Source organism: Aulonocara sp. 'chitande type north' Nkhata Bay, linkage group LG12 (genome assembly GCF_057382095.1).
Source record: "Aulonocara sp. 'chitande type north' Nkhata Bay isolate Kocher_YH1m ecotype deep benthic linkage group LG12, A_spYH_male_GT1.1, whole genome shotgun sequence".
Lineage (NCBI taxonomy): Eukaryota > Metazoa > Chordata > Actinopteri > Cichliformes > Cichlidae > Aulonocara > Aulonocara sp. 'chitande type north' Nkhata Bay.
The window spans coordinates 22,913,658-22,931,054 of NC_141355.1; the positions used below are offsets into that span (position 1 = coordinate 22,913,658).

Below are 17,397 nucleotides of genomic sequence, written 5' to 3' on the forward strand. Positions count from 1 at the left end.
GACAGATTTTTTTTCTAAGCTCTTAAAAGATTTTTTTTATTTATTTATTTTTAAGTAAGTATTCTAGGGTTTGCTTGGGTCCAAGTTGGAACCTGACGAGTGTGGAATTTTTAAGACTTAAAAAAATTGGATATTAAAAAATCTTTTTGTTCCTGATGAGACACATGAAACATAAACATTCATCACATGTATTTTATTTTTAAAGTTTTTTTTATTTTCTTGTTTATGCTCTGCCCTGCTTGGATCAGCTGGTTGTTGTGTTTTTTGGGGTTCCAATAGGGGTAGGGGGGTAGACAATATGGCCCCCAAAATTATATCACATTTTAAGAAAATTAGCAGTAACAATATTTCTGAATGAATATTTAAAAATGTAGTGAATGTTTTATCAATGCTTTTAGCTTGTAGGCAGTAACTTTATAAATGTGAGTAATGTTTATCAATGAGCTTCTGTTACCACTGACACACTTCAACATTTAAAGTGTGAATCTATTGAAACAAGCTGCCAGCAGCAGTCTACTGTAGTGTTTTTACATGGAAATGAAAACAGCTGCATGACACTTATGATTAGCAATAACTAAAGTAGCTCAAACTTCTAACAAAATTGTCACACAATAAAACCCACAAACATTTTCTACCTGGGATGTTGGAGCTTTTTAACGAACTGCTTATAGTCCTGCTTTACCAAGCAAGCGTCAGTTTGTCACTGTTTGCTCTTTCTGTCATGTGGAGCACAGCTAGCAAGCGCTACAGTGGGGTCATTTGTTTACATTTGAGTCGCACAGCACCAGCCGCTAGCACCTCCTCTGTGGCTTGGTTGTTTTTTTTTATTGTTTTTTTTTTTATTTTATCTATATTTATTTATTTATTTATTTGCTGGTTATTTGCTATGCTGGTTTGTTACACAATGTTTTGTTTGCCTGACCTGATTGGTGCACTATCAGGATGAATAAGTATACGAGGTAAACCGTTAGGAAGAGTTAATCTATCTTGCATTCATTCTAATAAGTAAGCCATTAGCGACAAACACAGGTTACCATCAGTGTTGCTTTCCTCCTTGGAGGCATATATCACAGGCATAGCCAATTGGCGGTGAAACAAAACTCTGTACAGCAGGTTTCACAGACCGCAGGTAGCTCCTCTAATGTTAGCAACTCAACAAGCCTCGTTCCTGTCTATATCTGCCCGAAATTGGGGCAGATATCGGTCTATTTTGTTAGGCTCTAACACTAAAATGTGAGGTTGAAAGCCTAAAATCATAGTTTTAGGTCAAAAGCTTTGGGGAATTGCAAATTCTGGAGGTCTCAGATGGTGAGGGAGTGACATGAGGGGAGAGAACAGAGCATCTGGCCAGCATATGAGATGGAAGGGAATCCCAGGAAACTTGGTGACCCACTTCTTCCTGGTTTTTTTTCCTTTAATGTAACATTTGGACATCAAAGGAGTTGAGACACATGGCTGCCATCCTGTAATGGATCTCACGTGAGATCTAAGAAACTAGAGACGGAACAAGCATCTACGCCCTCCATCTACGCCCTCTGTAATTTTCTCTCTCAGTAATTTTCCACCTACTGTATATTCATTTTTCTTTACCTACATTTCGTCTTTCTGCTTTGTTTTTTTTAACCCGCTTCACCTTTTGTACTGGATTTGTTTTTCCCAACGTTCCTTTCATCTAGCCAACGGCCGCCTCTTCCTCCCCTCCCCGCCACGATGATGTCTGATTGTTAACTCTCACAACAAAGATCTGTCTGTCTGTCTTTATCTCCATTCTGCCTTTTTTAATGTCTAATCAACGTTATCATTCCTGGATAACTTCCTGCTTTTGTGAAGGCAGTTCAAATATTTAGCGGTAGTGTAGGACAGCTAAGCAAAGTTTCTTCTTCTTTTTTTCGTTAATAAATCGATGGATTTCTTTTTATTTGTGTTTTCCTCTGCTAGTCCTCTGCTATCATGGAGAGACGTTCAGCATATCATTGTGAAAACCTCTAGAGCCGGACACCTCAGCGCTCCTGACTGGAAGACGAATGCTGCTGGTTACAATGGTAAACACTCACTCACTCACTCACTCACTCACTCACTCACTCACTCACTCACTCACTCACTCACTCACTCACTCACTCACTCACTCACTCAGACGTAAATGAAAGCAGTAAAATTCTTGAATCTCTGTTGCATCCAAACCTGTTTACTTCTTGCTCAAAAAGAGAGCATCGAAATATATCTGCTTATGAATTCAGACCATCTACCACAGTGTTTTCTCAACCATGAACCACATTGAATTTCAATATCTTATCAGTGCCTCTACACAATAAAAATAATCGGTTACAAGTCCTATGTGACTGATTTTAATTAATTTTCAAGAAGTTCACTGAGCGGTGTTTGAAGTCTGGATGGGTGATAATCATTAAAAAACGTCTTTGAAATAAAGTTGATTTAACTTAATTGGAATTTGTCTTTATAAAGCTGACTTTTTGCCCCCCCTAGAAGTGTTTGATATTTGTTTGAGGCTTTTGATTTACTGCTGGGAATCTGCGCTTCTTCGTTTCATACCGCCAGAATATCAAACAAACAAATAAACGTTACACAGAACAGAGCCAGTAGAGCTTTCACATAAAGCTTCCTTTGAGCTGTTTCTCTAGCAGGTGGAGCTGATGGTAAAGGTAAAAAGGAAACGTAACAGCTCTGTGTTAGAAAAGTCAGATCAGTTTGAACACAGGAGGATGATGTAAGGAATTTCTTTTTCAGCAGATCTTATCTTAACTAACCAATTACTGCATTGTGAAAATGTATATTTTTATTAGATTATTCTGAAGGCGGCTGATGAGAAGTTTCCAAAAATGTCTTGTTCTTGCTTGCTTAAGTACGGCGCTGCCAGCTGCCATCTGTCAGGGTCCATGTGGTGGGTGCTATTTTGTAACTTTGAGTGCGTACCTGTGTGTGTGTGTGTGTGTGTGTATATTATTGTGTGTGTGTTGGAGAGAAACCAAGAGAGGGAGAACTAAGGGTCAGCCAAGCTGCAGGCCCAGTGTGCCTGGAGATTTTCCAAGTGACAGAGGAGAGGAGGAGGGGTGAGGAAGTATGAAAGGAATTCATATTTGATTAGCTGTACATATAAGCAGTCTTATTTTTTTCTAACTCTTTTCTGACTAAGAGGGGCATTTAAAACGTACGTGATAGAGTTTCACTTTGGTTGACGCGTTCTGATTCTTCTCGGGCAACAATTGTAGGACTCTAAAAGCAACTACACTCATCGGCCACTATATTAGGCACACCTCTTCATGAACACATTAACATATTTAATCAGGCAATCACATGCTCAGTTTTGAGGTGTAGGTGTGGTTAAGATGACCTGCTTAAGTTCACAATGAGCATCACAATGAGGAACAAGGTGATTTAACCCTTTATCACCCAAGTGTTATAGCGGCGTCTGGACTAATTCTCATCTGTCAGGAAGCATCTGAATTTTCCCGCTAGACCAAAATTGTTGAGGAGCTATGGTTATGTGAAGCACGTACAATTTAAATGGAGCTTTTTTTTTTTTTCTTTTTTCTTTTTGTTGTTTGTCTTCAGACACCCGTACTTGGTGAAAGCTTTGTGCTACTGTGACACATCAGACATAACCTCAAAAGTCATCTTCTCTTCTTTATGAAACCGCTTGCCTTTTATTATGGTCATTTGAAGACTGGTTATGAGATTGACCGATGGTTTAAAAACAAAAAACAGGAGCTAGGTGACTTTGAATGTGGCGTAGTGCTTCAAAAAAAAGAAAATATCCAGGGAGTTGTAGTTGTCTGGGTAAAAATACCTTGTTGATGTCAGAGAGGACTGGTCAGACTGCTTTGACCTGATAGGAAGGCAACAGTGACTCAAATAAACCCCTCTTTCGTCCAACCTGGTGCTACCCAGTGAGGCCAGATTCCGTAAAAGGATGTTGACGCCGATGTTGTACTGTGGCTGCTTAAAAACGCAAAATCTTCTTAAGGAGCTTTAAGATGTAACCCTCTTCTGACAAACTGTTCGTAGCCAAAAACAATCGAATAAATCGGCCTGACTACCTGTGACTTTCTGCTGTTTCCTGCAGTCAGCCACCTGTATGGTTTCGGCCTGATGGATGCCGAGGCGATGGTGAAGGAGGCGGAGCGATGGAAGCAAGTTCCCACTCAACATGTTTGTGTGGAGAGTGCAGACCGACAAATCAGGTAAAACATAAGGCAGGTTGCATAATCTCTTATAAGTCATAAGTATGTGGACAAAACACTTGAAGCAGATTCGAGATCAGACTTTGGGAACCTGGCTGCAGGAATTTTACTCCGTTCAGTCACAAAAGCATCATTAAACTCTGTAAGCTGATGAGCGATGTTCGTAGTTGGTATTCCAAAATGATCCCTAAGGAAGCACGGGATATGGGAAACAGCCTCCCCCAACTGTTGCTACAAAGCTGGAGTGATCCAGCTTTGTAGCAACAGTTTTAAAAGAGCTTTAAAATTTCGCCAATTAAATTAAAAGCTTGGTGTTCCTGCATTAAATAATCATGGATGTCTACTGCTAGGGTGATTTGTTAAAAGAGTATATGTATATGTACAGTTTCTATGACACAAAGGAATCTGATCCCATCTAGTGTCCTCATATACCAACAAGTCTCATTAAATATGCTTTCATTCTGGCTAAGTCAGATTTTGTAAGCTGTTGTGAGAGCCCCTGCCGCCCCCACTCTTTGTTTCAATCTGTTCCCCCCTCTCAGTTGTACTGTCTTTCTATTTTCTTTCTTATTTCTTTCTCTCTCTGGTGTTTTGCACTGGCATGTGTTTCAGAGTGCAGTTGTGCAAGCTGTACCTTGATAGGGGCCAAGCATTAGTTCTGGCAGGGTGGTTCTCACATAAGACCTTTACTATGTGTGTGTGTGTGTGTGTGTGTGTATGTACACACACACGCATATGTGCACACACTTGCATAGAGAGAGCCAGGGCTTCACTTGTTATTCTTGATGCAGCTGGAAGCCTGAGCTCTGTTCTGTGTTAGGCAGGCTGGCTGAACTTGGGCCCCGAACTGGTTTGCTTTCAGTTGAAGGCTCAGTGGCCAGCGACTGCACCATTATCACTGTCATTCTGTCTGTTCTGCACCAGTGCACAAGCCAGCCCATATGAGGCTTATGTAAAAGTCTAACTCCTGTCGGAGGCTGTTGTGTTAAGCAATCCTTACTGGTGGGTAATGAAGAAATATATGTGCTGTGAATGGGATTAAAGCATTGTTTTTGAACAGAAGTAACACTTCCATTAAGCCACAATAAGAAGAAAGTAAGCAATCACCAGAAACAAAAGGCGTTGTATTGTTTTTTGTTTTTTTTGCTTCTGAAGTGAAGGCAAAACAATCATAAAAGTTTTATCTGTGACACATTTTCAAATCTGGATTCGTCCCAAAAGGAGCGAAACGACCTCCTCCATAAACCCAAGAGTTTGTTTAAAAATAAAGAAAAGACGACAGCAGGCACACATGTGCAGTTAGTTTGCTGCCACATCTCTCTGGGCGTGTATTCTGTGCTTCTAGTGCAACTTGCGACATAAGTGCAGTCATCACCTCACTGCTGTGCTCCCACACACCCTCTGGCTGGCCCCTCTGACCACGTTTGGTAATGTCTGTCTGCAGCTGATCTCAGCACCACTTGGAGTATGCAGCAGGAAAACTGCATGATCCGAGTGCAATCAGACTGGTGGTAATCAGCCGTGCATCTGCTCGGTCCCAGCACGCACGGTTCAGCTATCTGTGCGGTGTCATAGAGCAGAGCTGTTCTGTCGGCTCCAGACTCCCCAGATGTTACCGCTGACCGCTTTCCAAATGGTCATCAAAACGGACATTCAGTGTGTTCACTGTTATTCGCTCCATCTAATCTGCTTCACCACCAACAGTTGTTTCTGTTTTGTACTTTATGTAAAAGTATTTGCGTCAATTAGCTGCTCAGACTTCCATTATGGAAACGCTCAGATAGAGATGAGGGACAAATGGAAAGATTATCGTAGATTATTTTCCTCTCCGCATTCAGGAAAACGTGTGCTGCTCATGTGCTGCTTTTAATTATAAATCGCCGTCGTTCCTTTCTTCACCGCTCTAACCGATGTGAGACAGATTAATTTAACGTACCAGCTCGGGTAATTTAAGCAGCATTTCTCAGCGGAAATCATTACTTTCATCTTGGTGGCCAGTGTTGGTCTTTTGCAAACACATCAGTCACAACAAATTGATGTTTTTTAGCAGTAATTAATAATCAGCAGACCAGCATTAATTACACGGTCTGAACAGCCAAAGCTGATTATTTTTATTAATGGAATAAGCCACTTTGTTACTGTTGTTCTCAATCAATTATCGAGCCAAATGCGAGGAAGTGTCGCTCCTGGAATCGCTTTTGATATCACGGGCTAGTTTGTAATTGCCTCGGGGCAATTTTACTGGCAAAGATGAACATCTGTACCGCATGGCTTCATAACTAGAAAATGTCGTGGTCGTGATTGCAACGCTTAAAACTGAATCTTTCAAAAAAGTTTCCAATATGGAAAGGTTCTCAGAGCATGTGCTGACGAACTGACCGGAGTCTTCACTAAAATCTTCAACCTTTCCTTGTCATCAAACACCGTCCCGCCCTGCCTCAAAACCTCCACCATCATCCCCATCGCCAAGAAGACAGCTGTGGCCAGCCCAAATGACTACAGGCCTGTTGCACTTACGCCTGTAGTGATGAAGTGCTTTGAGAGACTGGTCTGTCAGCACATCAGGGCCGGTCTGCCTCCCACTCTGGACCCCCACCAATTTGCCTACAGGACAAATCGTTCCACCGAGGACGCTATCACCATAGCGCTCCACACTGCGCTGAGTCACCTGGAGCACCGAGGAAGCTATGTGAGAATGCTCTTTCTGGACTTCAGCTCAGCATTCAATCATATCATCCCGGAGATCCTGGTCCAGAAACTGTCTCACCTGGGACTCTCCACCCCCATCTGCCTCTGGATCAAGGACTTCCTGACAAATAGACCACAGTCTGTCAGACTCGGCCCCCACCGGTCCAGCACCATCACACTCAGCACCGGGTCTCCACAAGGATGTGTTTTGAGTCCCCTCCTGTTTACGCTCTACACATCCGACTGCTCCCCTACCCATCTCTCAAACACCATCATAAAGTTCGCGGATGACACCACAGTGGTTGGACTCATCTCAAGGGGGGATGAGTCGGACTACAGAGATGAGGTCAACAGACTGACTGAGTGGTGTTCAGTTAACAACCTCCAACTGAACACCACGAAAACTAAAGAACTTATCTTGGACTTCAGGAAGGGCAGAGCAGACCCGGCCCCACTTTACATTCACGGGAGCTGTGTGGAGAGGGTACACTCCATGAGGTTTCTGGGCGTGCAGATATCTGATGACCTCTCCTGGACTGCAAATACTACAGCGGTGGTTAAAAAGGCCCAGCAGCGTCTCCACTTTCTGAGAGTGCTCAGGAGGAACAACCTGGAGGAGAGGCTGCTGGTGACATTTTACAGAGCCACCATAGAGAGCATCCTAACGTACGGCATAACAACATGGTATGCAGGGTGCTCAGCTGCAGACAGGAAAGTACTGCAGAGGGTCATCAACACAGCCCAGAAGATCACTGGCTGCTCTCTGCCCAGCCTGGAGGTCACTGCAAACTCTCGGTACCTCAGCAGAGCTGGCAATATCATCAAGGACCACTCTCACCCCAGCAACCAACTGTTTGAACTATTACCGTCAGGCCGACGGTACAGGTCACATAAAACCAGGACAAACAGATTCAGGGATAGCTTCTTTCCCAGAGCTATCACCGTAGTAAATAAGCACAAAAACAATTGAACCTATTCCATACCGTCACTGTCATTATATTATGCTGCTATTCATACTGTCATTATATTAATGCTGCTATCCTGTATATATTGTACATACTATTGTTTGAGTACTTACGATTGTTTTTTTTTGTACTTTTTATATTTTACATTTATATTTATTATTGAAACTTGCACCAAGGGAGTGGCACTCCAATTTCATTGTACTCTGTACAATGACAATAAAGGCTATTCTATTCTATTCTATTCTATTCTATTCTATTCAATATATAATCAAACAACAGAACTCAATGGCTGTTCTCTCAACCCCCTCCAGCCTGCAAGAAATTATTTTAGTAACTCATTTTTGTAATGTTTTGAAGAAAGTGTAATGTTTTAGTTTCCAGTGAGTAAACGCTGCATGTAATCCATTGGCAGCAGTGAGCTGATGTGTTAAGTTGGCTCAGCTGCTCCATGTGTGACTCCTTTTCTCCAAAGTGTTGCGCTGGCAAGATGGTTTTCATTGTCCCCTCTTGTGGACTCGTCCAGGTTTTGGTGCTGTATCGCTGCTCTATTAAATCATAGCACAGATGTTATTCAAGGGGCCATTAGATGTTTATGTTGGCTGCTCGGTGAGCTTTCTGCTGCTGAGCCGTGCATAGCAGACCGAACAAATAATGTTCTTTGTCTTTCTTATCGTGTTCAGGTTCTTGGTTTCTTTGGCAGAGTGAGGTTCAAGAAATGAGAAATATTAATATGGACTTTTTTCTCTCTCTCTTTTTTTGCATGCCCTTTGGTTTTCGGAGGTTAAATCAAAAGAAGTGAAGTGAAACTTTATAATTACATTAATTGTGTCATGGCAATTAGAGCCGTATCGCTATGGAGACGGCCACAGTCTAAGGTTTAAAATGCCTCAGTTCATGTAGAGTGATATTGGGCAGATAAATCCTGCACATCCCTTGCAGAGAAAATAACTGTCAGTATGGTAAGAGAGACGCCACAGCTGCAAGTTTATATTATTATTTTATATATTGTGTATATTTTTTTATTGAAGCTTTTTTGTGATAGTGGTACTTGTTCACTGCTGTCCTTGCTGTGACCACATCATTTCCTCTGGGAATAACAAAGTTTTCTGATTCTGAAAAACTTAAAGTGGTTAAACTGTGCTGCAGCATGTTGGTTCTTTTGATGTTTACACTCTGTTTTCCTCCAGAACCATCCGTCCAGAGCACGTGGTTCGGTCCGTGTACAAGGCGACAGGATGCACTGACAACCCCAACCATCACGTGATCTACCTGGAGCATGTGGTCGTACGCATCACGATTACACACCCTCGCCGTGGGGACCTGTCAATCAACCTGACTTCACCCTCAGGGACAAAGTCTCAGCTGCTTGCCAACAGGTACAGAAGCTACTGTGAATGATCTTTTTCAAAGGTTCAGCTTCATGAACTTGAAATAAAAGATCACTTTTTTCACTTTCTTTTTATGTATTTTTTTTTAATTTAGTTTTTTTTTTTAAATGCATGCATGTGTATATTATACATTGCCAAACCAACGCCTTTGAGAATAATTTTTGGTAGCCCAGCGGGTTTGTGCCGTTCCATCTAAGGAAGAATAGCTGACCTTAATCTGTTTAATATTTGGGTTAGGGATTTATTTATAAAGCATATTGTCATGACAGAGGAGTCTAACAGGGGTTTATATGTTAGCGATAAATCTACATCGGTACCTAATAATTGCAATTCCTTCTGAAACTATATATATATATATATATATATATATATATATCTGTTAGTTGTTAGTTGGTTAAACTAACAGATATCAGATATATATCTGATCTGTTAGCCAACTAACAGAGTTGCAGAAAGGTGCGACAAATAAGGTGCCTAAGAAATACAGCAAGCTGTCCATACCTGAGGCCTTGGAAACTGCCAAGCAAAGACTCACAGCCTTGGCCAGCCGCTTGAGGAGGTACACCAGAGAGATAGAAGGCAGGAGAATAAACCAGCTGTTCTCCACAGAACCAGCAAAGGTGTACTCTCAGTGGCAAGGGAACAATAAGAGAACAGCACCACCAAGGCTGGAGACGGAGCAATACTGGAAGAGCATATGGGAGAAGGATGCAACCCATAACGGCAATGCTCAGTGGCTAGTGGATCTGAGGGCAGACCACAGCGACCTCCCTGAACAGGGTCCAGTAACCATCACAGTGGCAGATATCCAAGAAAGGGTCTCCAGTATGAAGAGTTGGACAGCACCAGGGCCCGACATGGTTCACGCCTACTGGCTGAAGAAGCTGACTGCACTCCACGAGCGTCTGGCAGCACAAATGAACCAGCTGCTAGTTAACGAGAGACACCCGGAATGGCTAACTGAAGGCCGGACGATCCTGATCCCCAAGGACCCCAAGAAGGGACCGGTCCCCTCCAACTACCGACCAATAACCTGCCTCAGTACTACATGGAAGCTCCTGTCAGGCATCATATCGGCTAAGATGAACAGGCACATGGGTCAATACATGAGCGGGACACAGAAAGGAATTGGCAAGAATACCAGAGGTGCAAAACACCAGCTACTGGTAGACAGAACAATCAGCCGAGACTGCAAGACCAGACTGACCAACCTGTGCACTGCCTGGATTGATTACAAGAAGGCCTATGACTCAATGCCCCACAGCTGGATACTGGAATGCCTAGAATTGTACAAGATCAATGGGACCCTAAGAGCCTTCATCAGGAACTCAATGGGGATGTGGCGTACAACACTAGAGGCCAACTCCAAGCCCATAGCACAAGTTACCATCAAGTGCGGGATCTACCAAGGAGATGCTTTGTCCCCACTGCTGTTCTGCATAGGCCTGAACCCCCTCAGTGAGATCATTAACAAGACTGGCTACGGATACCGACTACGGAACGGAGCAGTTGTCAGCCACCTCCTGTACATGGATGACATCAAGCTGTATGCCAAGAGTGAACGAGACATCGATTCACTGATCCACACTACCAGGCTATACAGCAATGACATTGGAATGTCGTTCGGACTGGAGAAGTGTAGTCGGATGGTAACAAAGAGAGGGAAGGTAGTCAGAACTGAGGGGATTGAACTACCAGAAGGCAACATTGCAGACATAGAGGACAGTTACAAGTACCTGGGGATCCCGCAGGCAAATGGGAACCATGAAGAGGCCGCTAGAAAGGCTGCAACCACCAAGTACCTGCAGAGGGTCAGGCAAGTCCTGAGGAGTCAGCTGAATGGTAAGAACAAGATCCGGGCCATCAACACATACGCCCTGCCCGTGATCAGGTACCCTGCTGGGGTAATAAGCTGGCCAAAGGAGGAGATAGAAGCCACTGACATAAAGACAAGAAAGCTCCTGACCATGCATGGAGGGTTTCACCCCAAGTCCAGCACCCTGAGGCTGTACGCTAAACGGAAGGAAGGGGGCCGGGGACTGGTGAGTGTCAGCACCACAGTCCAGGATGAGACAAGGAACATCCAAGAATACATTGGGAAGATGGCCCCAACTGACCGAGTGCTCAGTGAATACCTCAGGCAGCAGAAACCCAAGAAAGAGGAGGGAGACGAGGAACCATCATGGAAGGACAGGCCCCTGCATGGTATGTACCACCGGCAGATAGAGGAGGTGGCTGATATCCAGAAATCCTACCAGTGGCTGGACAAAGCTGGACTGAAAGACAGCACAGAGGCACTAATCATGGCAGCACAAGAACAAGCTCTGAGTACAAGATCCATAGAGGCTGGGGTCTATCACACCAGGCAAGACCCCAGGTGCAGGCTGTGTAAAGATGCCCCAGAGACAATCCAGCACATAACAGCAGGGTGCAAGATGCTAGCAGGCAAGGCATACATGGAACGCCATAACCAAGTGGCCGGCATAGTGTACAGGAACATCTGTGCCGAGTATAACCTAGAAGTCCCGAGGTCAAAATGGGAGATGCCCCCAAGGGTGGTGGAGAATGACCGAGCTAAGATCCTGTGGGACTTCCAGATACAGACGGACAAAATGGTGGTGGCTAACCAACCGGACATAGTGGTGGTAGACAAACAGAAGAAGACGGCCGTAGTGATCGATGTAGCGGTTCCGAATGACAGCAATATCAGGAAGAAGGAACACGAGAAGCTGGAGAAATACCAAGGGCTCAGAGAAGAGCTCGAGAGGATGTGGAGGGTGAAGGTAACGGTGGTCCCCGTGGTAATCGGAGCACTAGGTGCGGTGACTCCCAAGCTAGGCGAGTGGCTCCAGCAGATCCCGGGAATAACATCGGAGATCTCTGTCCAGAAGAGCGCAGTCCTGGGAACAGCTAAGATACTGCGCAGGACCCTCAAGCTCCCAGGCCTCTGGTAGAGGACCCGAGCTTGAAGGATAAACCGCCCGCAGGGGCGTGCTGGGTGTTAATAAATATATATATATATATATATATATATATATATATATATATATATATTAGTAATGTGCACCTCTTTAGAAATGTAATTACACAGTCCATAGGATCTGTGATTGGCCCATTCAGTACTGTAGGTTCCTCCTAAACATTTCCAGCTGCTGCTGCTTCTTCTGGTGTGATTTTTCAAACCAGCTTAAAGAGAGAAACTGCACCAAAAACTTGTGTTTTGGTGGCTATACTTGCTCGTCATCTGCAAATATAAATCCTGGCAAGGGCATCGGGCACTTAGATGGTAAATAGCCTGTATTTATATAGCGCTTTGCTAGTCCCAAAGGACCCCAAAGCACTTTACACATCCAGTCATCCACCCATTCACACACACCTTCACACACTGGTGACGGCAAGCTACATTGTAGCCACAGCCACCCTGGGGCGCACTGACAGAGGTGAGGCTGCCCGACACTGGCGCCACCGGGCCCTCTGAGATATTACATGAATTTTAAGGGGTTATGTCAGGAAGGGCATCCTCCATAAAATCCCCCAAATAGAACATGTGGAGATATCTTGTGTGGTGATATCTTGTGAATAAGGAAGCAGCCGTAAGTTGCTGAGTCTACAACAATGCCAACTGTGACCCCGTCATCTTTAACAGGCTAAAAACCTTCTTTACTGTGTGCGACATCACAACAAAGGAGGCTCCAAAACTTCAGCCATAGGGAACCTAAAACGAGACACTGCAGTGCTCAGGGTCTTTGGCTGTATATCCTTTAGCTTTAGCTGTGTGGAGTAAATCAGATAAATGACACACTGGTGGAGATACTTTTTCTTCAAAGGAAAAGTTAGTAGCACTTCAAGAAGGAACTTCAAATAAGAAAGGAGGCCCTCTGAAGTTTAGAACAAGCTAAGTGTGATTGCATTACTCTCTTAAATTATTGTTATTTTTTTATATTTGAGCTCCAGAGGTTGGGCTGGATGCTTCTGTAGCCACTTGTCATCAAACTGAGTAATTTACGTGCTGTCGTTTTGAAGAAAACACAGAACAGTGCTGTGTTATTTCACAGAACATTATAAAAAATACCGGCACTGCCAAAAAACTGTTAAACCTTTTATAGAAGGTAGTTGATATCTATCAGTCAAGAATCAATCAGTCAGCTCCTAAGTAGGAATATAACCTTGCGGCTCATGCACTGAAATAGTGTTCTGAACAAGTTCGGGAGCTTAAAATAACCAATGAATGAATGCATAGGTAAGACGGCTTCCTTTGCACAGGCTTAAAATGGCTTTATTCCACTTATTCATTTTGCTTTAGCATAAAACACAGAGTAAACAATTTTGTGTATAAGCTATAGAAGCTATTAGCTTCTATAGCTTATACATCTGAGTCCTATAAGATCAACATAGCTTGAAGCTACGTTGATCTTATAGGACTCAATTGTATAATTTAAACTCTTCAGAAAAAAACTTGCTCAATCCACCAGTTTTTCTGACTCATGCCTGCCACGTCCTTTCATATAGTTGCATGTTTATCTGAATATGTCCAAAGTCCACTTACTACAACCAAAGAGCATGCAGTTGAGTGCCACAACAGACAGGAACAGCTTGAAGTTTGTGTGATGATGATGAGGGCTGCCAGTGCCAGAGTATTTCTATTAAAAAGAAAATTAATTTGAATATGAATGAAAATCAAATTAAACTCCTTACCTAACAGCAGTATCTGCAACTTCTATGGGCTGAAGTACACTGTTTCTGATCTTCAGTTATTAATTCTTTCATCTGTTTATTTTCTATTAAATTAATACCATCGCCGGACTTTAGGTCAGCTAAGACCTCTTTTTCATTGGTCTGCTGTGGAGTACTCCCCACAGTTTGTCTGGTTAATTTAGGAAAAATATGATCAACTGACAACAGATGGGAATGTGTTAAGATAATAAAAAAAATCATGTGGTTTATGTGAAAAACAGCTGCTCTCCCTTCAAAAAGCAAAGCAACCCTCAGCCCATCATACAGTCCTCATCACTTAACTGTAATATATTCATGGTTTTATCCCATCTTTGGTCGTTATTGTTGGCTCTAAGACCTCAAGCTGAAGCTTGGTGTTTACCATCTACAGTTTACCTGCAGTTGAACAGTGGCAAATATATCACTTCAATAGGAACACCCGCTCAGCCGCTTGTTAAAACAAATATCGAATATCAGGTAATCAAATGGCGACAACTGGGTGCATTTAGGCATGTATACAAGAGCAAGACGACCTGCTGAAGTTCAAATTGAACATCAGAATGGGGAATAAAGGTGCCTTTGACCGTAGCATGGTTGTTTGTGGCAGTCTGAGTATTTCAGAAACTGATCTGATCATCTGGAATTTTTCCCACGCAACCATCTCTAGGGCTTACAGAGAATGGTCTGAAAAAGAGAAAATATCCAGTGAGTGGGAGCTCTTTGAGAGAACTGCCTTCCTAAGGTCATAGGAAGGTAGCAGCAACTCGAATAACCGCTCGTTACAACCATAATATGCAGAAGGGCATCTGTGAATGTACAGCACATTGAACCTTGATGCATATGGGCTGCAGCAGCAGAAGACCACACTGTGTGCCACTACTGTCAGATAAAAATGGGAAATTGAAGCTGGATCAAAATAGGAAAGCAGTAGATTGGTCGGCAACATTTGGAAAAATGTTGCCTGATCTGATGAGTCTCAATTTCTCTTTGACTTAGAGTAGGGTCAGAATTTGGAATGCAAATGGATCATTCTGCTTTGTAATAATGGTTCAACCTCAGGTTCTTAACTTTGGACCCCTGGGTACCAACTGAGCATCATTTAAACACCACATGCCTATTGGTTTATGACCACAGCGTACCATCTATCCAGCTTACAACAGAATAATGTCACAAAGCATAAATCCTCTTGAACCAGTTTCTTCTATGTGACAGTGTATTAACTACACTCAAATGCCCTCAATGGTCCTCAATCCAACAGGACACCTTTGGCATGCGGTAGAACAAGAGATTCACATCAGTCAACCAATCAGCAGCATCTGTGTGATGCTATCAAGTCAGTATGGACCAATATCTCTAAGGAATGTTTCCAACAGCTTGTTGAATCTGTGCCACGATGGCAAAAGAAGGTCCAATCCAGTACTAGCAAGGTGTAACAAATAAAGTGGCCACTGAGTTTATGTTTACAACACTTTATCAACAGTTTTTGCTCATAAAAAGTGAATCAGCATCTTCCAACCAATCAGAATTCAGAGTTTTCACAGGTTTACTTAGCCTCTAGTAAATCTCAGTACTGTACACTGCGCATAGCTCATTAAAGGCTCTGATTGTTTGCTCTTGTATTTGCAGTGTTTGAAACACTTCCTCATCCGATAAGTGTCTGTGTGTTTGTAACTGTGTGTACTTCTGATGCACAGGTTGTTTGATCACTCCATGGAGGGTTTTAAGAACTGGGAGTTTATGACCACCCACTGCTGGGGAGAGAAGGCAGCTGGCGACTGGGTCCTAGAGATCTATGACTCACCTTCACAACTTCGCAGCCAGAAAGTGCCTGGTATGACAGTGTGAATAGTTTCTTTAACTGAATCATGTTGTATTCTTTTTTTTTTTTTTTTTACATTGATTTTTATGTTATGGCAACAGAAGAAGCAGAAGAGCCATTAACTTTCTCTGGAATAGGTAAAGTGCCATCAGGGCCATGCATGTTGCTCGGGAAGCCGTGAATTTTGTAACTGAAATTACCCACTAATTTACTGTCTCAGATGAAGAGTAGTAGGTTCTTAAAAGCTGTTACATCAGTCACTGTAATGCCATATAAACTACCTAGCTTTCCTTGGGTATCATTAAAACGTTTCGCGGTGGTTTCTGAAAATGCAGGGCGTAAAAATGTAGTCGGGTTTATAGTGTGACCTGATTATACCAGTAACTCTACAATATAAATATGAGAACACCCCAATTTACCCACCGCAAGGAGATAACGAAATACCTCTATTTAGGATAACTTTTATAAATGTCATCTTGTCTTTTCAGGCAAGCTAAAGGAGTGGTCACTGGTGCTGTATGGCACCTCTGTGCACCCGTACTCAACTGGGCACATAGATAAGCCTCAGTTTGCAGACCTTGATGAGGAATTCCCAGAGGAGTACCCTGGTAAGTGATAAATCCATTGCCGCCCACAGCAGGGTTGGTGACAATAGCAGCCTTTAGTAACATATTTGTCATTGCCTTTTTTTACTTCCCTGCTGTTGTGTCAAAATATTAGTATTGTAGTTTGTGATTTAAGGGTACTTTTGAAGTGCAATCAGTTAAAATAGATCATTTTAAGAGGCTATAAGACTTGAAACCCCTTTTTCTTTCTGTATTTGAATCCAGGCCCCTGTGACTCTGAATGCAGTGAGAATGGCTGTTGGGGTCCTGGACCCCACCACTGCATTAACTGCCTTCATTACTTCCTCAAGTTCAAGAACAACACCAGGTCAGACTGCTTTAGATTGTCAGAAGTTATATTGCTCCTTGAGTGTATACATCTACTCAAAATCAAACCTTCAGAATCGAACTGTATCACTCTTTGTTTTACGCCACTTGACTTTCTGCCAGAAAAGCTTTACATGGTGTGCTTTAGCCTTGTGTAGTACTGGCTCATCACAGCAAGAAGGTCCTGGGTCCAGAATAGGGATTTACTTTTTGTGTTGACTCTGTTGCTGTCCCCCTCCACATGTAGGTTTTCTCTGGGTACTCCAGCTTTCTCCCACAGTGCAAACACATGCATCACGTGGCATTTCTAAATTAGCTAAGGTGTCAATCTGGGTGTAAATGGTTGTCTGTCTGTTAGGACAGTAGAGTCCTTGCAATTTGGAAAAAAATGGATGACTGCAGAGTCAGCCGTATTCGACTGCAGTCACTCTCAGGCAAATTGGTGAAGGTTTGCAAATACTTTGCTACATGTTGCAGTAAGTCTCCACCGATGAGTGTAACATGTCCACACGTGTCTCTTTGCACTCACGGATTCGACCCAAGTGGTTGCCATCTAGTTATAGTCTGGTTATACATTCTCCTTAAATGTGAAAGAACCCTGGTTCGAGACCGGGAGGAGACAAGAACCCAGCCTCAGTGACTTCACGGGCTTGTATGCTCCTAGTGCCAGACCCAAGCACAGATAAATGAGAG

General features: G+C 43.0%; 1 protein-coding gene across 2 annotated transcripts in view; it reads left to right on the forward strand.

Annotated features, from left to right (window-relative positions):
* pcsk5b (proprotein convertase subtilisin/kexin type 5b) overlaps positions 1 to 17,397 on the forward strand; it is a 69,751-nt gene that overhangs the window by 41,195 nt on the left and 11,159 nt on the right. For both annotated transcript variants that reach the window (XM_086314468.1, XM_086314467.1), the window contains exons 10-15: positions 1,939 to 2,042; positions 4,082 to 4,199; positions 9,040 to 9,228; positions 15,648 to 15,784; positions 16,261 to 16,380; positions 16,603 to 16,705. In XM_086314468.1, coding sequence (XP_086170594.1) covers positions 1,939 to 2,042; positions 4,082 to 4,199; positions 9,040 to 9,228; positions 15,648 to 15,784; positions 16,261 to 16,380; positions 16,603 to 16,705 — 771 coding nt within the window. The remainder of the gene's footprint in view (positions 1 to 1,938; positions 2,043 to 4,081; positions 4,200 to 9,039; positions 9,229 to 15,647; positions 15,785 to 16,260; positions 16,381 to 16,602; positions 16,706 to 17,397) is intronic.